Here is a 23,538-nt window from a genome sequence, read left to right on the forward strand (position 1 = left end):
GTCCCTATCAAAACAATGAGCCGCACTAGCACCTAGAGCCTACAAGTCAACCGGTTTGGAGTACTATTATGTACTCCACTTGGTAGTTGGCAGTGTTAGAGCATGTGTTATGTCGGTTTAAAATTGAGGGAGTCCTGGCCCCTGGGTACGTATGATCCAAAAATGCAGATTTGGAAGAGTTTTGTGTCAGATTGCTTCAACCGTGAACCAAAGAATGAGTGAATTGAATTTGAATTGGTGAATAATATTGATCTAAATTTAAATCGCTATTAATTATTTATCCAAATCTTTTAACATTAAAATATTTTATTCTTATTATTGGATGATTTTGTTAATATTATTAATGATAGATTAGATTATAATTAAAACGACGATTAATTATAAATTGAAATTTTTAAATAGGTAAAAAATAGAAACATGAAATAAAATAATACAACATAGATAATTAAATGATAATACAACTCTAAATAAAAACTAAATTATCGATTTAGTCGTAGGCTAAATCATTTCATATTCCTCCGAGATAATCAAAATACATAAAATAATTGTTATTTTGAGATCGTTAGAATTTCTTCTTCAAATGTTCGAGTTTGGGATGTGGACCCTTGTTCTTAAATTTCGAAATGCACTAATTGAGTATTTGTAAGAAGAATATACTAATTCTGAGAATTAGTATTTTTATGTAATATTTTAATGCTTTTAAATTTTTTTATGTGCCGTTTTATCCTTTTTGAATTATTTTCTAACATCTTTTTTATCTAGTTGTTGATTTTCTTAGTCGGTGATGAGATTAAATAATACCTTTATAAAATATCCAAAATCAAAGTATATATATACAAAATTCCTTAATAAGAAATATTTTTTTGAAAGATACATTTTATCAATTCCTAATTTTAAATTTGAGTTCTTTATAATTTTATATCAATTTTCCGACTCATGACATTGAACAAATATGTTTAAGTTTAAAACAGGAAATGAGAACTAAAGTCTAAAATCCAGACAAAAAAACTTATACACAATTTTTCTGACTAATCTATTTATACCGAAAGATGGGTCACTTTAAAAATTCATGACAACAATTTATATTAAGAAAATGGGTCGCTTCAGAAAATCGACAACAAAATGTATTCATATATAAAACATAGTATTAATTTTTCTAAATAATAATTCGAATATGCCATCTAAATTCTCATCACAAAACAAATAAGTTTCCCAGAAATATAAGAAAAACAGATAAAAAAAACTTTGAAAGAATCCATATTCAAAAGTCCCCCCTTTGTGATTCTAGGGCACTGAAAAGGTAAAAATGGAAGAAGACGACTCGAGAAGAGAAGCTGCAATTGCATCAACTCCTTCCTTACGACCCGATTTCAAGCCCAACGACACCAAAATCACCCAATCTCAGCTAGCCAAATTCCAAGTAATTGCCTCGATTCCTCTAATTTTTCGTGTTTAAATGTTTAATATTGTTTTATTTAGTATCTAATTAGCATGCTAAAATGATGAGTTTATTACATTTGAAATTCTCTTGCACTTACCTTACAAAAAAAAAAAAAAGAAATTCTCTTGCACTTGTTTGAATTATTAGAACTTGGTGTTTGATATTACACTGTTCAATGGAACAATGTGTTTCTTATGTTGTTGCTCAACTAAGCGTCTTAGACCAACGGCCTCTTGATCCAATGATATCTCTCTTACTCCGTTTATGGGATGTTAATGTTCAAACCTTTACTAGACCGGGTGTGCGTGTTTGATTATTGAAGGGAAAAAAAACAAAATTAAGCTTCCGAGACATGTCACAGCTTATTCGAGAGGGGAATACATGTTGTGTTAATCTATTCGTGATTGGGGCGGGAATAAGGAGGAAGTATTGACCAATTTTTTTTTCCAGTGGATAATTGACTTGTTGTTATTGGAAAGTGATAGTCTATGAATTCTATACAGTTGAGCTAGAGAATGAAGATGAAGTAGAGAGAATAATAGAGCAGAGAAACTGTATTTTCATAACAAGAATGAATATGTTTGAGTTACAATACCGAACAACTTATATAGAGAAACTATATACATAAGTGTCTAGACTATCCAGCTGTACTCCAGCTGTCACACCACCTTCTGTAACTAACTCGTCACCTTCTGTAACTAACTTTCTTACTGTGTCTTTGTGCTGTTGTATATTAACATCCCCCCTCAAGATTGAGGGTTGAAACAGGTTAGCAACACCAATCTTGGACAACAAGAACGTAAGTGATCCTGAGGACAATGACTTGGTGAACAAATCAGCAGGTTGCATGCTAGTGGAAATATGAGCAGTCCGGATAATTCCATTTTGAAGCTTCGTACGCACAATATGACAGTCAATGTCGATGTGCTTGGAACGTTCATGGAAAACCGGATTTGAGGCAATGTAGAGTGCAGATTTGTTATCACAGTAGAGAGTGACTGGAGTGAGCTTATCACAGCCAAGGCCTTTGAACAAATTAAGGAGCCATTGAATCTCACAGCAGGTATCAGCCATGGCTCGGTATTCTGCTTCTGCAGATGAGCGTGATACTGTTTGCTGCTTCTTCGCTTTCCAGGACAACAAAGATTGGCCAAGCGTTACACAATACCCTGTAAGAGATTGGCGAGTAACTGGACAAGCACCCCAATCTGCATCAGCAAATGCAGTCAAGGACAAACTGCTGTTGGCTGACAACAAAATACCCTGGCCAATAGTATGTTTTAGGTAACACACGACTTTGTAAGCAGCATCCAAATGACAAGCCCTGGGAGCTACTAAAAATTGAGAAAAAATGTGCACTGGATATGAAATATCAGGACGAGTAATTGTTAGGTAAATCAAGCGACCAACCAATTGTCGATAAGTCTTGATATTATCAATAAATGGCGAAGTGGTATTGGATAGCAGTGTGTGATGTTGCTCCATTGGAATAAGAGATGGCTTAGCCTGATCAAACTTCAAATCTTTGATGGTATTTAATTGTGTATTTGCGTTGGTTAAGGAAAATACCAGCAGTAGACCGAGCAGCTTCAATGCCAAGAAAGTAGCGAAGAGCTCCAAGATCTTTGATAAGAAAGTGTTTAGCTAGATGGGTCTTAACAGTATTGATGAGGTTAAGATCATTGCCAGTGACAAGTATGTCATCAACATACACCAGAACAGCCACCATGGAGTTGTTCTGATTAAGTACAAACAAACTATGATCTGAGTGAGTTTGCTTAAAGCCATACTGAAGAAGAACAGTGCAAAATTTCAAGAACCATTCTCTGGGAGCTTGCCGCAGGCCATACAAAGATTTAATTAGCTTGCAGACAAGATTAGGCAGATGAGCAAGATGAGGGGGAACAATTGCACCTGGAGGAATGGACATGTAAACTTCTTCATGAAGTTCCCCGTGGAGAAAGGCATTAGTTACGTCGAGCTGCGTAACATTCCAATCAAAATACTGCTGCTAAAGCTAATAAAGTGCGAACGGTGGCCATCTTGGCCACAAGAGCAAAAGTTCCAAAGAAGTCCATCCCCTCTGTTTGAGTGAAGCCCCTAGCTACAAGTCGAGCCTTGTAGCGATCCACTGTACCATCTGGTTTTCTCTTAATTTTGAACAGCCATTTACATCTCACAATTGTTTTATTTGGTGGTAATTGCACATAATCCCATGTATGGTTAGCTTCAAGGGCTGCCAGTTCTGTAGCCATAGCCTGGCACCACATAGGACTTTGACAAGCCTGTTTATAAGTATGTGACTCAGATTCTTTAGAGATATTGGCTAAGAAGTGTTGATAAGGTATGGCCAGATGATTGTACGAAATTGACAGAGGGTAAAGTGGACTAGTACAGGACACGGACTGATGAAGCGTAGAAGGTAAGCCTGTACAGTCACGAAGTCTAGCAGGTAATTTCTTTACTCTGGAAGGTCTGATAATAGCAGGAGGTGAGTTATCAATTCTGTTAGATGTAGTACTATCAGTTGTAGTGTGCTCTGTGTGATGATCCGTTGGATTACTTGCATTAGACAACTCAGTAGTGTAGATGGGACTCTCTTCAAACAAGCTTTCAACAGTAGTAAACAGAGGAGTGACAGGCGTATCCATAGTAAGATGTTTGAATGGAAAAACATCTTCAACAAACGTCACATCTAGAGAAGTGTAAACTTTTCGAGTAGTAAGGTCCATAACAGTATAGGCTTTCTTACCAAATGAGTATCCAAGAAACAAACACTTGACAGATCGATCAGAGAACTTGTCTCGATGAGGGTCAAGATTTGTGGCATAGCATAAAGAACCAAAGGTTCTGAGATGATTGTAAGACGGTGGTTGCTTAAACAGAATCTCATATGGAGACACTCCATTTAGAGAAGCAAGAGGAGTTCGATTAAGTAGGTACGTGGCTGTTAAAACACAATCTCCCCAAAAAGAAATGGGTAGGTTAGTCTGCGTCCTAAGCGCTCTGGCTGTGTTAAGGATTGTTCTGTGTTTCCTTTCAGCCACTCCGTTTTGTTGGGGTGTGTAAGGAGAAGTAGTTTGATGAAGTATACCCAAAGATTGTAGATGAGAGGATAAAGTACGATTAATAAACTCTGAGCCATTATCACTACGAAGTATCTTAACTGTAGTTGCAAATTGGGTGTGCACATATTGTAAGAACGCAATAAGTATTGATACAACTTGACTTTTGTCAGCAAACAAGTATGTCCAAAGAGCTTTGGACTTAGCTTCAACTACAGTTAGAAAATAAGCACAGTGACCATGAGTTTTGTACTTGTAGGGACCATGGTTGTCATGTCGGTCGACTAGTCGCGACTAGTCGACGACTAGTCGACTAAGCGGTGAATGGATGTCGACTCAACATGTCGACTAGGTGAATGTCAATATTTCGGTCGCTTGGTCGACTAAGCGGTCGACTAGTCAACGACTAGTCGACTAGTCGAGTTTGGGCCATCGACTAGTCGACTGTTTTTCTACAATTTGCATTCTGCATAATTAATTCTGCATAAATTTTGTTATTTGTTTACTATACTGCCACATCACATCACGTCAGTATCACATAATTGATATTTATCGATTGTTAGCTTGATACAAATTTTACGTGATCGTGTGTACTTTGCTTTGTTGTTAACTATTTTCGCTTTTCCATCATTCTCTTCAAGTTTCTGATTCTTAATTCCTTAGAATCTGAAATAAAATTTTATGGAAGGTACATAATACAAATATATGTATGTGTTTCTATGTATATAATATATTTTTAATTTATAATAAATATATATATTTTTTAGCGACTAGTCTACGACTAGTCCACGACTAGTCGACTAGAGACTAGCAGGAGGTCTATCGACTCGCCTCGACTCGACTCATCGACGTGACAACCATGGTAGGGACCCCAAACATCCACATGTATCAAGTCAAACTAGTTTGCATATTCAGTTGTACTTTCAGGAAAAACAATTCTAGTTTGTTTAGCTAGGTGACACACCTCACATTCAGCAAGTGAAGACTTAGAATTCACAGAAACAGAAGGTACAAATTTCAAGGAAGACAAGGATGGATGACCAAGTCTTGCATGTCATAGAGAGATATCAGCTGCACTGGAGACAGAGTTGCAAGATCCTACAGGAAGAAGTGCTTGATGGAGAAGATAGAGACCCCCCTGTTGCCTACCAATCTCTTTGACAGGCTTCAAGGTAAGGTCCTGTATGTAACAGGCAACAGGGTCAAACAGTACTGAACAACTATTTGTATCAACAAGTTTAGTAATAGACAGAAGGCTATAGACAAACGAAGGCACACACAACACTTTATCAAGCACCAGATTATTGCATAATTTTAGGCTGCCAATATGTGTCACAGCAGCTGAGTCACCATTAGGTAAGTGCAGTGTAGAATGTAAGGGTTGAGGATTTGTTAACATGTGTAAGTGAGGTGTGATATGGTCTGTGGCACCAGAATCAATGATCCAGATTATTGATTTTGATGCCTGTTGCCGTTGTGTATAAGCAACAAATGGAAAGTCTATACCTGAAACCACATTATGAGTAGATGTGTTCCAGCTTGGTGAGGAAGTAGCACTGGTGGAAGGAGTAAATTCTCTGAATCCAGCTTGAATCATATTCATAATTTGTTGACATTGTGCATCAGAGAAACCTGCAGGCTTAGACTCCACAGTAGAAGAAACAGACTCTTGAGGTTCAATACCAGTATGTGCACCTTTATGTGAAGTCACATGATTAGCCTGAGTGTTGCTCTTCACATTCTGCTGTTGTGACTTAGGTTTAGGCTGTGGCTTACCAAACAGCTTGTGCCAATCCGGATAGCCGTGTATACAAAAACACTTATCACGATTGTGACCTGAGGTATGACAAAAATCACAATATAGGCTAGAAGAGTCAACAGCAGACTTTCTAGTAGTCTTGGAGTTTCGATTTCCAGTATCAACTTGCTTAACAGCCATTGCAATGTTCTCACTAGGAATTACAGAGGTTGATCTGTTCCTTTGTTGTTCCTCTTGCAGAAGGATCCCATACGCCTCACTCAGTGATGGAGGTGGATTGATCATCAGTACATGACCTCGAATAACCATGTATTGCTCATTCAGTCCCATAAGAAACTGAGACAGCATAACAGATTTAACAAAGGCAACAAGTTTTGAGTTGATGTCACATGTACACTTTGCACAAGTGCATTTAGGCATTTCTGAAATTGCCTCCAATTCATCATTAAGAGCATGAAACTTTGTAAAATATGCAGAGATTGACAAAGTGCCTTGTGTAAGATGCGAGATCTCCGTACGCAAATTGAACAGTTTAGGCACATTAGTACGAGAGAAGCGAGTTGCTAAAATCATGCCAAATATCAAAGGCAGAGTCCATATACATGATGCTTTGTCGAATATCAGGAGCAACAGTATTCAGAATCCAGGAGATTACAATATCATTACATCGATTCCAGTAAATCAGCATAGGAGATGTAGAATTAGGTTTAGGTGTGGATCCATCAATAAAACCTAATTTGAGTTTTGTTGATAAAGCAATACGCATAGAGCGACACCACTGATTGTAGTTGGAATCAGTCAGAGTAACTGTTACTAGAATCATACCTGAATGATCTGAAGCATTGAGGAAGTACGGATGATTGCAATCAATCACAGATCCAGATGTAACATTCGAGTATGACACCATAGCAAGAACTCGCAAGAACAGATGAACAGCAACACAATTGACCTAATATATCAGATCGAGTTGTGTAAATGTATTTTCACAGCGAATTTGCGATATGAACAGCAAAATCGCAAGAAAAACTGGATAGAATCGAGACTAAACTAACGAAAATTGACGAAGAAATGTGATTTGCGGAAATAGAGGATGCTCTGATACCATGATAGTCTATGAATTCTATACAGTTAAGCTAGAGAATGAAGATGAAGTAGAGAGAATAATAGAGCAGAGAAACTGTATTTTCATAACAAGAATGAATATGTCTGAGTTACAATACTGAACAACTTATATAGAGAAACTATATACACACTTATGTATCTAGACTATCCAGCTGTACTCCAGCTGTCACACCACCTTCTGTAACTAACTCGTCACCTTCTGTAACTAACTTTCTTACTGTGTCTTTGTGCTGTTGTATATTAACAGAAAGTTTAGGGTTTTATGCATCTGTTCCTTTTTTTGAGTTAGGTGTTATGATTAAGTTTTTAAACTCTTTTGGCTTAATATGTAGGAGCTGCACAGGAGGCGCTTGCAATTAAAATCAAAACCGAAGACTAAGAAAAAATCGAAAGGTTTGTTGGCTGGTTTCGTATGGTTTAATTTATAAAATTGATTGTTGGTAAAGTTTATTCTGCATGTTTGCTCTGATGATTGATGGGGGTCGTTTAATTTAGGGAAAGACCATGTTAAAGAAAGTGCAGTTGATTCAGTTGAGGATTCTTGTGCTTCGATTTCTGTAGAGAGCAATTTCAACAATAGTTTAACTCAGCAACAGGAAATCCCAAAAGAGCTAGCATTAAAGCACCGGAAGCTACATTGGGGGTATAATTTATCTTTGAACTTTCGCTTCAGTTTAAATTAGGTTACCAGTGCCAAGTGCTTTTATATCGTTCAGCCTTCAGCCCTCCTGTAACAATGGAAAAGAGTTGCCTGTTTGTTTCTCTGATTCTGATATTTCTCTCGGTTTCACCAATACTGCAGGCTTGACACAAAGGAAAGATGGGAGAGGAAATCCAATATGTAACTGCATCTCCTCTTGCAGATAATGCAGAATTGCGCAGTCAGTTGAACACGTTCACATATATGTCTCTTCTGCCTCGTGGCCCATTGCTCATGTAAAGAGCACTACAAGATGTTGATAACCATGTTTCAGTTATGTCAGAGGGAGTCTGGAGTACTGCAGCAATCCGAACATGAGCTCAGGAAACTGTAACTGCATGTTATACATCACCCATGGATGTATTTAAGAAGGATATATGTCCTAGAATCTTTTTCTTGAGTACTTAAAATTTGTATCTTTAAGAATCTCAAGGTTATACATGAATACAAATTTGGTGAATAAGTGGTGAATAAATACTTGTTGCTTTTCAGTAGTCAAGCTTAAAACCTTGCAAATTACTATTCCCTTAGTCCTCTTGAATTGCATATATTGGAGGATGGACGGCACGCACTTTAATGTTCCTGTATAGTTTTTGTAAGTTATTTGTAAGATTTTCTTTTTCGTGAATAAAAATTTAATATAAGAAATTATAGAAAGTGCATGTTGAATTGTCAAAAAGAAAAAAAATGTATAGAAATGAGGGGGACAAATAGAGCAGTATTTTACCATATGGGTTATTTCGATCGCTCTCAATATTTGGTCATTTAATTGTTAGGTTATGTAGAAGGGACGGATTGTCTTTGGGTCTTGGTGCTCGCACGTCTTGTTATATTAATAAATTCAAGTTCACCTAGTGTCTTGCATGTCTTGTTATAATAATAAATTCAAGTTTATAAATAAATAAAATCATAATTACAATATGGAACACTTTCAACAGATACAAGGAGACTGGGACCAAAACCAAGATGCTGGACAAAGCCACAAACTGTATGTGCTTGCAGACTCTGGCTATACTATTGTTGCTGCCTTTCTGAGATCAAGTTCAATCTCCTCCAATGATCCATCTTTAGCCTCTACAGCATTACGAGGCTATGTACAAGACATCGCACACAGACGGACGCAAATCCCAGATACACTTTGCTAATCCCGAACTTGTTTACAACACTCAAAAAGTAGAGGCCAATGACAAAGTTGGATACCTGACAGAAAGAAATACGAGGTCATGTAATGAGACCTTCACTAAATTGTGTGGTAACTAGATATTGAAGTACGAGGTCATGTAATGAGACCTTCAATAAATTGTGCGGTAACTAGATATTGAAATCTTTGTGTATCGACCTACCCAGTGCATGCCCAATGACAAGGCAGCTTCTTCTGCTCTAATCTGGGAGGCAAATATCTCCGGAAGCAATAAAGCAGGGACAGGACCAGCACCAACAGAGAAGGACAACACATAACTGAAGCAGACCAATAAGAGAAAGATAATAGTCCATTATCTAACACAGGTATATACTGAGACCAAAGCTCATTGTTAATAAAGAAGCTTAAAGGAGAATGATAAGAGCGGTATACAACTTACAGAACAGTCCCAACAACAGCTAGTGTGCCAGAATAGGGTGCAAGAACGTTCCAGGAAAAGGAGATTGAAAGTAGCAACACTGAAGCAACCTTCAAAAAAGATTAGGAAAAGTTGGATGAAATGTGTTACAAAACTTGGTTAAAGGTTTCCCCAGATTGCTAAAAAGGAGCATATACTAAGATATTATAATTGTCTGAGGATGAAAGAGCGTAGATGATGATTCTTAACAGATCTTAGGCTTAATCCAATTTCTTTGAGCAAGTCTATGAGCTACATGCCTAAAAGTATGAGAAATAGTTGCACACTACAATTCTATGATACCATTCCCGCGAAGCTTATAACAAGTAGACTTTTCCTTCCTCGCTTGTCCATAGGAAAAGATGCCTCAGTTGTGCCTGCAACATAATTGCAAACCAATCACTTGAACATTGCCTTCTTTAAAAAGATATTTAAAACTTCTATAAACTAACCAAAAAAATTTTGATGTCCCAACCAGAGCACTGGCTGCAACATCAGAGACTTTACCAGCACTGCAAAACACAGACGTGGAGTAATATACAACAGCGTTTATGCCAGCCAAATGTTTGAACAGGAAGAGTGCAGCACCAACATTGACAACTGCACTGAAAAATTTAGAGGTCAGAGTGCTGTATTCTTACTAATCGGTGAATTAACGTGATAATTGACTAGAAGCAGCATCCAAACTGTCACATGATTCTACTTATAACGCGGCATCATTATAGAGTTCATCATTGAAAAGGAGCTCTCTTTCAGAAACAATTCAAAAGGCCCTAAATTCATTAGGGCGCTAATAATGTTCTATATAATTCTTTCCAACCAGTTCGAACATGTGCATTTTTCATTTTCTGAATTTGTACCTTTCCAGTACCGGTTACTGAAGAGATTAAACCATCCAGCTTTTGGTTTTGTAGAACCTTGACTATATGCATCTAAATCATTCATAACTTCCACGACTCTTTCTTTTCCAAATAATCTTTCTATAGCTGATTTGGCTTCATAAAGTTTTCCTTGCTGCAATATCAAAGGATTTTGAGTAAGCATTACAGTTAGCTATGTAACATTCAACAAACATGGTAAAGGCATATAAATATGCACTTAACATTTCATGTTAAAAGAGCACATGCCCGGAATTGTAATAAAACCTGATAGAGCCATCGCGGACTTTCTGGAGAAACTGTCATTCCTACTGCCAATAGGACAGAGGGGATGGCTGCAATCCCAAACATAGTCCTCCACCTAACACAAGTAAATAAAGAATCATAATATCCATATGAAGAAGAAATATTTTAACGGCTGGCCTAGATCAGTGTTTGATTACGTAATGTTTTCAACACAATTCAGTCAGCTAAGTAGCTAAAAAATTATACTCCTATTTATTTCCTGAAATATAAATGTGCATCAGGATATACCATAGAGGGTTTGATTCTAATGGAACTCCAGCCACCAATGCTGCAAGAATACCAACACAAATGAACAGCTGGTTGATTAATCCAAGAGTGCCACGTATTTCAGCTGGTGATATCTGACCCCAATATTGACAAATCGATATAAAAAATAAATCATATATTCAAGTAGAAATTTGTGCTTAAAAGCTACTACCTCAGATATGTACAGTGGCACAATGGTTGATGAGATGCCAATACCAATTCCAGCAAGTAAGCGTCCAATTATTATCGTCTGAACATTATGAGCCGTGGCACTGGAAAATTAGGACTTGTCTCAGACTAATGGATTAACATTAAGTATGAAGCCCAGTAGCGAAAAAAGAAACAGACCACAGAAATGCACCAGCTGCAAGCGGGATTGCATCTATTTGAAACGTCTTTCTTCTGCCAAATTTGTCAGCCAATGCTCGTCCAGTAAATGAGCCAACAGTAGCACCAGCAAGAAGTATGCTGACAACCCATCCTATTTGTAATTACACCGTAAATACAGAAATATTATCCTTTTAACTGATACTTCTACATAATATATGGCAATTGATCAAGTATTTTACTTGTAGACAGCATGCCTGACAAGGATTAATATTACGCTTATTATATAGCTTTACCAAAGAGATACAGGTCCTGTGTTATTTAATCAGGGAAGTGCCTTATGTTTTGTCTGAATGAAGTTGTCGGAAAACAGAATTATACAGTAATCTCATCAGAACCCCATGAAGAAGACTTACCTTGTAAGAAATCATTTTCAACAATTTCAAGATCCTTGGAAAGGTATTCGAGAGCGCCATTGACTACCCTGAAGTTGATGTACAGGAACATTCTTAGGAAACTTATGTTGTTTGATGATAGATAATTGGAGAAACCAAGTTACAAAGGTAAAATTAATCAATGACCTCAAGCTGTTATAAATGCGACGACCAGTTTCTATACAACTTAAACCCTTCCAGCCTTGCAACACAAAAGAAGGTAAAAAGTTAAGTTACCAGTTCTCCGGTAACAATTATTACGCTGATCACTAGTACACAATTTCAATTACTAGGTGATATAAAATCACTATTTCGGTGATCACCGGTACACAATTTCAATTACTAGATGGGAATCTTGGGGTCATACTAAAACCCCAAGAGGTGGCCTGGTGATTGTGGAGATTGTTGGAGAATTTGTGGTTAGGTGTTCAATCCCCGTGAGGGAGGACCGCGGTTTGCACTTATATCATGTTAAATTTCTCAGAAAATATATCATATTTTATTAACGAAAGGTATGTCATTTTGAAAAAAATAATAAAATGAAAGGTGTTATTACCCTAAATGGTATCCGAATAGCATGGCCCCCAAACAAGCAACTCCAACAAAAGGCAATACCGAACCAAAAGATTTTCCTTGCAATTTTGTGGGAGCAACATCCTCAAATTCTCCTTCTACAATTGAAAACTGATAAACTAGTTAGCTCACAAATGGATTTTTTAAAATATTATCTGCTGGAGAAGAACAGAAGTGTGATCCTTGCTGTGAAATTACAATGTGAATAAAAGCAATGCAATGAGCATATAATACCACATATATTTAACCAAAAGCATGCAAGCCCTAGCACATAAGGACTATTAAAGTCAAAAAATCTACAACAAAGAAAGAATAAGCAGGGATTATGAACCGGAATCAGCAGAAAAAAGAAACCTGCAGCACGAGCCTTTATCGATCTGGGCTTGACCCATGTTGGGAACAAACTTACAACACTTCTTGTGGGAAGAACAAACGAAGAACTCCCTCTACTATGAAGGGGCAAGCCAACGCCAAGTAAAGAGTCTCTCTGAACGAAGCAAAGAACAGAGCTTCTCTTACTTGACTCTACATGAACTCCAAGCTGCTCAAAGTCAAATCCCAAATTTCCTTTCGGACCAAAACTTGATGCCTGCATTTTCGAAAATTCCCTAACAAAAACAACATATGCACGCATGTATATCATAGGAGCCTAGGAAGTACTAGGAGGTATATATACAATAACATGAGTTATAAATGCAAGTTAACATTGCAATGGGTCTTTTTAGTGCGTGCCTGTGTACACATCTAAGTAAATGATCTTTATTGGCGGAAAACCAATAAAAAGCCACCAAACTAAAAAACGGTTGTTAGTCTAGAAAATCCGATCGATAATTAGGAATGTTTGAAACTAAACTAACGAGGGATTAAATTAATGAAGTTAGTAAACCTAGGAGGGAACCAGGTTGATTGTGTTCTCATTCTCGTTATGTCAGCTACTCGGGACGGTTGCTACGGTACAGTACAAAAGTGTTGGCGGAGATTTAACCACATATATTCATTTTTGGAAATTTATCGAAATAGCATGAATATAAGAGGACAGAAACAAGAGGCACAAAGTAGTGTTGTTAAAGAATTTTAACTCACGCAGGCTCTTCCTTGCTCCCTTCAGCAAGACTCGCTGATCTCGGGCCGTCATCAATCTTTATGGTTTTGATGATAAGCAACCTCAAATGTTTTTATTTATTTTCTATTCGTGTTTTAAAAAATTATCTATTTATTAAAAGTCTTCTTTACATCTTGGAAACTGGATTTTTGCTATCCATTTTCCAGATCTTCCTGCAAGTACTTACCCCATTTGGTATTGTTGTTACTAAGGGTTTTTCTTTTTTTGTTTTCCGTTGAAAAACAGGTAAAAACTATGTGAAAAAAATTGAAGAGGAAAAAATTGTCCCTTCTTAATTGTAGCAACTTCCACCATCAAAAACATTAGCTATAAAATGAGTTAAATGAGTTAGCATATCAAATATAAAAAATACAGATAATTTGTTGAAAATTTGACACTTCAACCATACACTCCTCTTATCTATAATTACAATCAATATTCTATGAACGACAATGTCTATATTTGTCGAACATCTACAAACGATAAGAAATTTGTAGGGAGATTACACATCATTTGTTATCATTTGAACTGATATGTTTTATTTTATAACAATCTAAAATGTTAATAACATATTATTTTTAAAATATAGCCAAACAGTTATACTATGTTATACTATTAAAGCACAATGTCTTACCGGCATAATAATGTCTTAAAAGTCCAACTTCGCCAAATATTATAGCCAATACTACCGAGATGCTCTTACATTGTTTACAAATTGACTAAAAAAAATTCTTAATAATTATACGTGATAACTATATGGAGTCCTTTTCATCAATTTTTATAATTAAACTATTTTGTACGTCGAGATTTATAGACATCTCAGAAAGAAAACATTAAAATCACGAAAATTAAAAGCCACATTTACATTTTATGATACAATGCGAACGATTTTGTGATTATCCCGAACTCAGGTATCAATTTTAAAAAATAAGAATTCTGCCGATTATAAAACCATAACCATTTCATAGGATCATAAGGGATAAACCGTGATTATGCCTAAACAAAAAAGGATCATTATCACAAAGCAAAACTTCCAAATCTGACCAAATCAAACCCTAAATTATGATGCCATTTGGAATCTAATGCCTCTTTTCAACCCTTTCGGATCCAACCCGGACCCACCTTCAATTACAACGTTACAATCACTCAAATACCTTGTATACCCCGCCTCTCTCCAGATTATTAAAATATCTCTCTCTCTCTCTCTCTCTCTCTCTCTCTCTCTCTCTCTCTCTCTCTCTCTCTCTCTCTTTATTAGACCGTTGGAACCTCAGAAAACACATTTAAAAACACACACTCCAATTTAATAAACAAAGCTCAAACCCCTCTCTCTCCCCCCAAAGCTCTGCAATTCAACAACAATGGCAGCGCTAAAATCCCACAATCTCGAACCCCAGTTCACAATCATCGACCCCACATCAATAATCCTCTCCCAATTCCAGTCCGATCACAACCTCTTACACCTCAAAACAGAGTCCATTTTCCTGGAGAGAGGGCCTAATTACAAAGCATACGCTGATCTCCGTGAATCAAAGCTCCGATCAAAGAACAAATTCCCCCCACTGGATCAAGAACCTCCACTTACTCCACCAAGAAAACAAGTCAAGTTCCAGGGGAGCTTGATTCCAGGCCCTCCCAGGCGAAAAGTCTCCTCTGTTTTAGCTCAATCAGTGCCTGATTTTGCAGCTGTAGTGAGGAAGGAGAATCGGAAGCCAATGATGCCTATGACACCGGTGATCGAAAAGGCAAGGACCCCGCCAGCAGGCTCGAAAAGTGGGAGAATGTATGGAGTTGGATCAAAATCTTGTGGGAGCAAGTCGGTTAATTCGGGTGAAAAAAGAAATGGTGGAGGCCTAATGGGGAGGAAAAGTTATGCAAGTATGGAAGAATTGAAGGGGTTGTCGTATGCAGCTGCGAATGCGATTAATAATGGTGGCGAAATCAGAGGAGGGAGGAGGACTATTTTGGGCTATAAACATTGAGCATACTTATAAAACAGATGATTATCTATATATAATTTTTTTGCTTTTTTTTTTTTTTTTGGTTTAGAGGGGGAGGGGGTGGGGGGATATGATTATATGAAGATCGAAAGTTCGTTTATTTCAATTTTCAACAATGAGCCAGATAGGTGAAGTTTTTTTTTTGTTCTGCATTAGGAGAATTGTTTTATATGGTATTGAGCTTTGGCTTGAGTTTGATTGTTGATATTGCAAGATACTATTTGATTTGATTTTTTATGTTTGTATAATTGTATCTCAATAAAAATTTGCTTCCTCTGATGCAAGTTTTACCATTTTGGATGCCTTGTTCAGATGTTCTTGATTGGATTGCTTTGAAATTCCAATAGAATCATCATGGTGATTCAGATTTTTAGCTGAGCTTCAACAGCATAGTATAAGTAAATGGTACTTGCTTTTATGTGCTAAATTACAATAGTGTAACAATGTTTTAGAGTAGAATTTTTGGAGTACCTAGCATTTTCCTTAATAATTTTCAGACAGAACTTTAGCAACATGTAAAACGCAAGCTTAAATGACATTCTAAAAGCAAAAAACTGCAATGGCTTGTAACACTGATGGGATTTTTACAGGATAAGAAGTATTCACCTAATTAGGGCTAAAAAAAGAGTGAGATTAGGTTTACATTAATAAGAGAAGTTCAATATGGTTAGTGGAAAGTCAATTACAATTTCATCCACTAAAATCTGGAATATGTCTTCATCAATTGCAGAGCCAGTTTCAAATAGTTCAGTCTCGAAAGATCTGTCCAGGAAAGAACTCATCTCCTTCTCTATATGACCATCTGGAATCAAGCTAGCCAAGGCTTTCCAACTCATTATCTCCTTGACAATCTCATTAATCAGCACTTCAGCATTAATGCATGATGGCAGGTTTCTCGGTGTTTTGTTTTTGTACCTTAAGTGAGGACCGTATCTTGAATCCAGGTACTCAATAATGCAGTCAAAAAGAAAACCTTGAAGTGAAGTTCTTTTGTTGTCGAATCTGAAAGAGCTATTTGCACATAAAACACTTGCAAGAGTGTCCAATTCATCAGTAAGGAAACGGGATACGGAAAACCCTTTATTCATGTCATTATCACGTTGCACTGAACTCCCGAGCAATAGTTCAGCATTTAAAATGACTTCCTTTGCATAGTCAAGCTCGGTTCCTCCTAGTCTAGAGCCAATATTGCCAACCCTGGATAACAATTCAGAAGCATCGCTGAAAACATCTGTCACCAGCGGGAGACCAGGTCGTCCTTCGCTTAATGAGATTGTAGGATGATAATATGGCTCTAGTACTTGTGGTTTATTGCAGAGCAACTCTATCAAGCCATCCTGATGTTGATGCACTGTAATTATAAGATATAACTCACTTTGTTAGAAGACATAACCATTCTCACTTTATTTATCTGGAATCTAACATCAAAAATTATTTATCACAGGTGATTTGTACTCACTTACCTGAGGTATAATTTGTAGAGCTGAAAAGGCCACTAATTTCAAGAACAGATACTGGGCTCACACCATAGTTGCTGTCATTAGAGTAGCTCTGCAGATCTCCTATTCTCTTCGCTTTGGGCTGCAGAAGAATGAAGATTTTTTAGCTAAATGCTAAAGAACAGTATCGCTTAATCCATAGGGAGATATGATTTGGCAGGTATGTGGTGCTTAAGGTCCGGCTTGGGCACGTGTTTATATTTATTTGAGAGGAAAACAAACCTGGAACCTCGCGTGTAAGTTTGGTGGATGGCCAGAGCAGGATGTAGCATTTCTCCCATATGGTTCAACAACCAGATTATTATGATACAAAGGCGTTTCACTATCTAAGGCAGACATAAGCTCTTGAAGAATCATTGATGATGTTCGTTCTGGAGTGCTCCCTGATGCAAACTCATCAATCTCTTGATCTGTCAGCTCCTGCAGTTTTTCTTCTATAAGTGTACCTAAAGTATCTCCTTTCAGCAGTAATGTTTTCTTCGAGCGTATATGCTCAATGACATCATTGCTGCAGAACACTTCATCTCCCATTTTACTTGTTTCTTCAGGGATTTCTTTTTGCTTCATGGGGGAACTGAAAGTGAAGGATATAACATCATTCTGCACGCTGACCCTGCCAGTGGCTTTATTACTTTCTTGCTTACAAGTAAATTTGCTTTCTCTGCAGACCCGTGATTGACCATTTCCACTAACTGCATCTGATTTTGTATGCATTTGATTTCCAGAATGCTGAAAACCTGAACCTCCACCTTTTCTGATGACCTTCAAAGATTTCTGTCGAACAGAAGGTACATGAGAATCTGCCTTGTCCCTTGCACGCCTCTCTGTGTCATATTCAAAAATATCCACTTCAGTAGGCAGATGTTGCTGTGCTAGACCACTAGAACTCCGATTCAAGCCAACAGAATCCCTGCTCTCATTGCTCCTTGGCAAATTCACCACATTCACCTGATTTTGTGTGGGAAATTTCTGTTTGTAGGAATTGAAGCAATTCAAATCCTGTTGGCTCTTGCTCTGTTGGCTTGTCAATTGCCAACGATTTCGGACATTCCTGTGAAGAGGCATCCGGTATGAAATAGATCCAGTGTAAGATGACGCATTATGCATAGCTTGATCTGCAGCAGTGATTTTTTCTTGATTATCCTGATTCACTTTTTCCTTTTCCGATTCAAAGGAAGACATCGGTGATCTTGGTCTAACTCTACTAAAATCATGGGAAGAGTGGTTAACAGAATATGAAACAGATGGTTGTCCTACCAAATTTTGCCTAGAGTTCACAATGTTAAGCGGATTGTGACACCTGTTGACTGACTTGGAATCATTCATGACGTAAGAACCTTCCAACAAGCCATCTGTTGAACCTCTGGTCGCCTCAGTATTAACTGTATTAGCAAAAGTATGATGCTTCTTACTACTATCATGTAGAACAGACTTAGCTCTATTCCTCGATTTTAGCCCAGGTTCCAAAATTCTAGTAGCAGCATCAATCAGTCTAGATGCGTGTCTCCCAGATAAGCTCATTGAACTCTTTACCGGTGGAGCAAATTTCTGATGATAATTCTTTGATCTTGACAAAATATTCTTAACTGGTGCAGCCTCAGCTCCAAATCCAGTCACTGCATATTTGCCAGCACCAGATGATCCAGTCTTCTGAAGCTTCTGAGGCCTCAATTCATGCTTACTGCTGAAAGTTTCGGAATTCTCAGTATGTTTACCATATAAGCAGTCCTCAACTGTTTCCAGACCACTTCCGATTTCAGAACAAGAAGTTTTCTGTACAGCGGGCATAGAATCCAAACCCATAAGCCTAGCAACTAAGCCTGGAGTTAACATATCCTGCTTCTTTCCGGAATCAGGTACCGTAATGCTTTTATCAGTAATCTAACAAATATAAAAATATATCAAATATTGCAAACCAAATATATCAGTTAATCTAACAATTAACAATAGACTAATAAAATTCCTGAGTGAATAAATACCAATGGAAACCGGGGCAGCTTGTCATCAGATCCAAACTTCTTCGACGCCTGCTTTGCACCAGCTAAGACCATATTAAGCCAAAAGAATAGAAAGCATTATTGTCTTTATTTTCATATTTAATCACAAGAAGAAAATAACAGACATGTATTAACTTCCGAAGAAATACAAACCTTGGGTAAGCATTTTCTTCTTTTTCGTGATCCTGCGGTTCCAGTGAAAGAGCTGAAAGATTACACTAGTGCAACTACTTGGCTTATGAGATTTTTTCTCTGTAATGGCTACTAAGGAAGACACGGTATCACTCATTTCTCCCTGGAAAAACCACAATCTTAAACCCTAATAAGCAATAAGCACACACATCCCAAAATCTTAGCTATTCATGCACAAGCCCCTTAGCAACCCAAAATAAAACTCTCCTGGAACACTCATACCAGTCATACGCAGCACGCGAGAGAGATATCATTGGACCAGGAGCCCGTTGATCGATCATTCAATTTCCAGCCTAGAAAATAAATCAACCTACTTTCTCTTTATGCACAATTCGAAAAACCCAATTTTGACTTCATCCAAAAATAAATCTAAAAAATTTAATCCCCCATACACAATAATCCACACTGCCTATCTCTGTAACAAAAATGATATCTATAGACAAAAAACAAAATTCGAACTCACCCAAAAATGACAAGCAATAATGTCTACAGGAAGCTTTTTGGAATGAAGCTACTACACAGTAATAATAGTGTTTGATATCACAACAGCAAAGTCCTACTAAAGATCTTTACCAAATGTTCAGAAAACATTAAACCACACATCTTGGTAAAATTAAAGAGGGAATAAAGTGATGGTAAGAGTAAGAAGTGTAGATATGACTGCACATTTTTATGTCACATGGGGCATTCTGCTGAGGTTGCAAAGATGAAAAATGTAGTGGAAAAGCACTGTTTATAGATGTAAAATACAAGGCGTATGGTCCGGAACATATGAATCCAACAGAAAAAAACGCTGGATGTGAAGAACTCTTCTAGAGACGATTTTCCGCTGAATGATACTGTAGCACCCTCTCTGTATATATCAAAAACTTAGGATTAAGTTGTCCAAATTTTTTTTTTCTGCTGAACGTATGCTACTAACACAGAGACCCGGACATCCGGACCCAAAATACAATGGTGGTAAAATACATTAGAGTATTGCACCGACACGTGAACTTGAATGTACTATTACTATATTGTACAGAGCTTAAGCACTGACATACCAGAGGTCAGAGGACTAGACCAGACAACTCTCTCTCTATTGTTATTGCTGATGAAGCTTTATCATGCTCATTGACTACATAGGTGCGAATTCAGAGTCCAGTACAAATAATAATATCAAGGGTCGGGTCCCTGACAAGCTATTGATGCAACCATCTCTGATCGGGAAAAAAACAGTTAAAGATGGTTGCAGTCTTGCAAACAATCACTTGTCAGAGGCCAGCTGCCATAATATTAATAAATCTTACTATCTTAGTATAAGCTTACATAACAAGAATCAGTTCAGACAGTATAGTAGAAGAAGTTAGTGGTATTTTTGGTTACACATGCACTGTCCTGCCTAGCATGGGGAGACTTGAGAGGATGACAAACATTTGTGTTCTTGTCAAAATCCTAGGCGTCACAAGCAACAATTTACCTGTTTTTTTTCGAAATATAATTATATGTATATTCAAATTTTATACAGAGGAATGGACAAAAGTTCAATGGAGCACATGATATAGAGTACTAAGTGGTAACATGTTTAGCTTATATTTTGCAATATTTTGTAAGCTGAATTAAACCCGAAAAGAATATAAAAATCCATTATCAAATTTATGGTTTCATTGCTGGTGTTCAAGGTTACAGTATTTCTGTGCAGTTACAGTGATGTAGACTACATATATATATAGTGTTGTTCGTTAGAGGTGTCCATTTAACATTCTGGATGAACTTTATTTATTTATTTATTTTCCGGTTATATTTTGCTTCTTGTTATGCCTTATGACTTATGAGTGTTTAAAGAGTGAGGATCTTGGATAGTACATTTGTTTGCCAAAGTAGTACAGTAGAACTTTAGAAGTTACATGTGACTAACGTTTGATGTCCATGCCTCTTACTTTTATCTCCATACTTACAGCTTGTATGTATCGGGTTATCGTCAAATGTCTATTTATTATCCGTTAGGTCATATATATTAAACCCTAGAAAGGAATCGAACTTTTATACATGTTCACTAACAAATTCTTCCTCAACAGCAAATTTTTGCCGGCCGATTATAACTCCCCAGCATTATTTTTGATTGACCTTATACTTTATAGGACAAGTTTAAGGTGTCCTGCATTATTACTGTCAGTATAGTACTGCACTACTTCATAAATGGCATTTATCATCATTCAAGACAAAATTACCAGAGCTTGATCATGAAATCACAAGAACTTATCAGATATATGGCCTACGGATAAGAGATCGTATCCAGTGTACTAGACTCCGAAGTTAACATGGTGTCTCCCACATTGGCAAGTCCGCACAGTGTCCTTTGTATATTCAATTAAGTTCTTCAAAGTGATCACATTTTATAATATTAATCTGATCTCGTTAGCTTTACACACTCATTATTCTTTGAAATGATTTACGTCATGATTCATTTCGCGATCCAAATTGGGATATCTGGCATTACTCATTCCAAATCAAATAACAAGCTTGTGATAATAACGGAATAAACACAACAAAACAAACATATCTTCCAAACTCCCAACAATAAGCAACCAAAACCCAATCTCTCAGTCCCCATCCCCAGAACCAGAAACATTAATATTTCAAATCTTCACTCACATTACAACAAAACTAATCTGTCTTCTAGCCTTTGACCTCCAACAAAAAGAAAGCAACCAACACGAAAATGTATCGTATTTCAAACACACCATATGATAACACAAACTTTATCTCAGGTCCAACATATAAAAGCAACAAGGCCACAACGGCAACTTGTAAAAAGTTAACAATCTTATCCGAAGACACACGATCCATGGACCATGAATGTCTGCTATCTAGACAAACACATTAAAACAACGTTGAAAAAAAAAACATCGCAAAAGTAAGGAAAAGGGGGGAAATTGGAATGTGACAGCCATGAAAGGAAATGTTACCCGATTGTTTGATTGTTCTGCATCATCAGCAAGTGGTGTGTAACATACATTGGCCCCTCTCCTCTCCTTTTACTTATTACTGCTTTGATCTCAGAGTAACTGCAACAAATTACCGAAATCGAGCTTCCTAATGATCATGGAGTGGTTATCAGAGCTGATCATTGTTTCTTATTCTTCTCTTTGTTTCCGGAGAAAATTGAACCTAAACCAAATAAATTGCCAGAGGAAACATTTAATACGTGATTTACACGAGCCCTATTGCCATTGCCGTGGAATGATCCATTCCCAATTCCACCATAACCACTCTTTTTCGACGGAATCTTCTGATGACCTGGTGGAGAATTTGACTGTTTTATCGGTGCAAGTGGTACAGAATTCTTCTTCTGAGCGTGCTGCTTGAGATTCGGATGAAGTTCTTTTGAAGAAGATTGAGATTTATTTGGACTTGAGGCCGAACCAGTGGAATGACTGCGCGACAAAAGAGGAATTGGACACAATGTTCGCGCATATCCACTGCCACAATTCAGACTACTACTCCGCTTGACCTGCCAGAAGGAAGATTTCGCGGACTTCTGTTTCTGATCACGTGACTCTGACAAATTCGACACTACTGTTCCATTCGAGTCCTGATCACATTTCACGGCATGACTTTGATTCACATGTGGTTGCAGTGACGGCACTGGTGGTACTGTTATCGGTGTTTCGTGTTTCAAATGTGGATCAATAGGAAGAATGACACCGTCAGAGAAGAGCTCTTCGGCAGAGGATGATTCATCCACATTGCTCTGGCGAATGCAGAAGTCGAAATCAACGGATGAGGACGGGGCAGGGCGCGAGAGGAGACGCTGGTGGTTGATGTCGGATTGCGAGAGATTGTGAGAGAATGAAATGCGAGGGCTCGTCACAGGAGGAGGCTCGCTGGAGCAAAGATCAGTAGCCATGGATCATCTGGTTCTAGGGAAACCTTATAAAGAAATCACAAGAGGTAATGCAAGTAAAGGTTTGAACTACCTTTACGTGTATTCAGTTTGAATGGCACTTCCTTAATCTATTCCATTTAACATTTCAGATTTGTAATAAAATAAATTTAATGTGATAGATTGGGTACTAAGAGCAACTCCAAAGCAACATCTCCCTCACCTATAATGTGTCTATGTGGACAAAAACAGAGGTTCAAGTAAAAATTGCCCCCTCCAACTCTCCTTTCCTTACCTAAAATTTTTAGGTGAGAGAAAACAGAAAACAAAACCCCTAGTAAGCCCCTATCTCTTCCACCTCATCTATCTCTCTCATTTTTTTTCCCTTTTCATTTTCCCTCCTTTTTTTATCTCCCCCATCATAATAAAAGTTC

At 37.4% G+C, this 23,538-nt stretch overlaps 5 protein-coding genes across 5 annotated transcripts; 2 read left to right on the forward strand and 3 right to left on the reverse strand.

Annotated features, from left to right (window-relative positions):
- The first annotated feature begins 1,237 nt into the window (after window positions 1-1,237).
- On the forward strand, window positions 1,238-8,586 carry LOC108196708 (uncharacterized). Its single transcript, XM_017364114.2, has 4 exons — window positions 1,238-1,420; window positions 7,720-7,780; window positions 7,883-8,030; window positions 8,190-8,586. Exons 1-4 carry the CDS (start codon window positions 1,307-1,309, stop codon window positions 8,230-8,232), a joined length of 366 nt encoding a protein of 121 aa, XP_017219603.1. The 5' UTR covers window positions 1,238-1,306; the 3' UTR covers window positions 8,233-8,586.
- A 329-nt stretch (window positions 8,587-8,915) lies between these two features.
- LOC108194307 (plastidic glucose transporter 4) lies at window positions 8,916-13,761 on the reverse strand. Its single transcript, XM_017361257.2, has 13 exons — window positions 12,804-13,761; window positions 12,433-12,547; window positions 11,859-11,926; window positions 11,464-11,596; window positions 11,288-11,387; window positions 11,098-11,210; window positions 10,831-10,924; window positions 10,546-10,699; window positions 10,193-10,285; window positions 9,989-10,062; window positions 9,668-9,756; window positions 9,431-9,545; window positions 8,916-9,287 (listed from the first exon to the last, which is right to left on the reverse strand). Exons 1-13 carry the CDS (start codon window positions 13,090-13,092, stop codon window positions 9,162-9,164), a joined length of 1,563 nt encoding a protein of 520 aa, XP_017216746.1. The 5' UTR covers window positions 13,093-13,761; the 3' UTR covers window positions 8,916-9,161.
- Window positions 13,762-14,912: 1,151 nt separating this feature from the next.
- Window positions 14,913-15,533, forward strand: LOC108195307 (uncharacterized). The gene has a single exon (XM_017362263.2). It carries the CDS (start codon window positions 14,913-14,915, stop codon window positions 15,531-15,533), a length of 621 nt encoding a protein of 206 aa, XP_017217752.1.
- Window positions 15,534-16,168: 635 nt separating this feature from the next.
- On the reverse strand, window positions 16,169-19,475 carry LOC108196312 (uncharacterized). The gene is made up of 5 exons (XM_017363543.2): window positions 19,201-19,475; window positions 19,030-19,091; window positions 17,273-18,931; window positions 17,015-17,132; window positions 16,169-16,902 (listed from the first exon to the last, which is right to left on the reverse strand). The coding sequence occupies exons 1-5, from the start codon at window positions 19,334-19,336 to the stop codon at window positions 16,196-16,198; spliced, it is 2,682 nt and encodes an 893-aa protein (XP_017219032.1). The 5' UTR covers window positions 19,337-19,475; the 3' UTR covers window positions 16,169-16,195.
- Window positions 19,476-22,207: 2,732 nt separating this feature from the next.
- On the reverse strand, window positions 22,208-23,250 carry LOC108196314 (uncharacterized). Its single transcript, XM_017363547.2, has one exon. It carries the CDS (start codon window positions 23,126-23,128, stop codon window positions 22,346-22,348), a length of 783 nt encoding a protein of 260 aa, XP_017219036.1. The 5' UTR covers window positions 23,129-23,250; the 3' UTR covers window positions 22,208-22,345.
- Window positions 23,251-23,538: the final 288 nt, after the last annotated feature.

This window comes from Daucus carota, chromosome 7, assembly GCF_001625215.2.
Source record: "Daucus carota subsp. sativus chromosome 7, DH1 v3.0, whole genome shotgun sequence".
NCBI lineage: Eukaryota > Viridiplantae > Streptophyta > Magnoliopsida > Apiales > Apiaceae > Daucus > Daucus carota.

Excerpts from the sequence above, each read along its gene's own strand:
- LOC108196708 (XM_017364114.2), top strand. The coding sequence starts at position 1,307 with ATGGAAGAAGACGACTCGAGAAGAGAAGCTGCAATTGCATCAACTCCT. Across the intron at positions 1,421-7,719 it reads CTCAGCTAGCCAAATTCCAA|GAGCTGCACAGGAGGCGCTT; the intron begins GTAATTGCCTCG and ends CTTAATATGTAG. Across the intron at positions 7,781-7,882 it reads GACTAAGAAAAAATCGAAAG|GGAAAGACCATGTTAAAGAA; the intron begins GTTTGTTGGCTG and ends CGTTTAATTTAG.
- LOC108194307 (XM_017361257.2), bottom strand. The coding sequence starts at position 13,092 with ATGATATACATGCGTGCATATGTTGTTTTTGTTAGGGAATTTTCGAAA. Across the intron at positions 11,597-11,858 it reads TGAAAATGATTTCTTACAAG|GATGGGTTGTCAGCATACTT; the intron begins GTAAGTCTTCTT and ends AATTACAAATAG. Across the intron at positions 9,757-9,988 it reads TTATAAGCTTCGCGGGAATG|GTTGCTTCAGTGTTGCTACT; the intron begins GTATCATAGAAT and ends TCTTTTTTGAAG.
- LOC108195307 (XM_017362263.2), top strand. The coding sequence starts at position 14,913 with ATGGCAGCGCTAAAATCCCACAATCTCGAACCCCAGTTCACAATCATC.
- LOC108196312 (XM_017363543.2), bottom strand. The coding sequence starts at position 19,336 with ATGAGTGATACCGTGTCTTCCTTAGTAGCCATTACAGAGAAAAAATCT. Across the intron at positions 18,932-19,029 it reads AGCTGCCCCGGTTTCCATTG|ATTACTGATAAAAGCATTAC; the intron begins GTATTTATTCAC and ends TATATTTGTTAG. Across the intron at positions 16,903-17,014 it reads CTCTACAAATTATACCTCAG|TGCATCAACATCAGGATGGC; the intron begins GTAAGTGAGTAC and ends TTATAATTACAG.
- LOC108196314 (XM_017363547.2), bottom strand. The coding sequence starts at position 23,128 with ATGGCTACTGATCTTTGCTCCAGCGAGCCTCCTCCTGTGACGAGCCCT.